The following is a 393-nucleotide window of genomic DNA, read 5'->3' as shown; positions in this document are numbered from 1 at the left end:
CCCCCCCCCGCGTCGCTTACTGCTGATGCAGTCCCGGTAGATGATCATGGCGGCGGTGCCGGCTGAAGGGGTAGGGGGGGAAGCGGTGGCGGCGGGGCCCGGTCTCTGCGCAGCGACCCGAGAGCGGGGCGGGAGCGAGGCGGAAAGGGCCGAGTCAGCGGCTTCCGGAGCTCATATAGCGGGCACGTCCCTTCACGTCATCAATCCCCGCGCTCCTCGGGGCGCCGAAAAGCGTGACGTAGCGCGCAGCGTTTCACCGCCCGCCTAGTGCACGGGCGCGCGCCCCCTAGCGGCCAATCAACGGCGGTTTGGGCGGGGCCGGGGAATCCCCGCTCTGCCCGACCCGGAAGGGGGCGCCCCCCCAGGCTGCCACGGGGGGAGGGGCATGGCCGA

At 73.0% G+C, this 393-nt stretch overlaps 1 protein-coding gene across 1 annotated transcript in view; it reads right to left on the bottom strand.

Moving 5' to 3' along the window:
* TPT1 (tumor protein, translationally-controlled 1) overlaps nucleotides 1-156 on the bottom strand; it is a 5,721-nt gene extending 5,565 nt beyond the window's left edge. Inside the window, exon 1 of the mRNA XM_019524750.1 lies at nucleotides 21-156. Within this exon, the coding sequence (XP_019380295.1) occupies nucleotides 21-48 (28 nt within the window). The 5' untranslated portion in view covers nucleotides 49-156. The remainder of the gene's footprint in view (nucleotides 1-20) is intronic.
* Nucleotides 157-393: the final 237 nt, after the last annotated feature.

This window comes from Gavialis gangeticus, unplaced genomic scaffold, assembly GCF_001723915.1.
Source record: "Gavialis gangeticus isolate Ggan-Ray unplaced genomic scaffold, GavGan_comp1, whole genome shotgun sequence".
Classification (NCBI taxonomy): Eukaryota; Metazoa; Chordata; order Crocodylia; family Gavialidae; genus Gavialis; species Gavialis gangeticus.
Note: the sequence above shows the minus strand (reverse complement) of the source record. Positions and strands in the feature narration are given on the sequence as shown.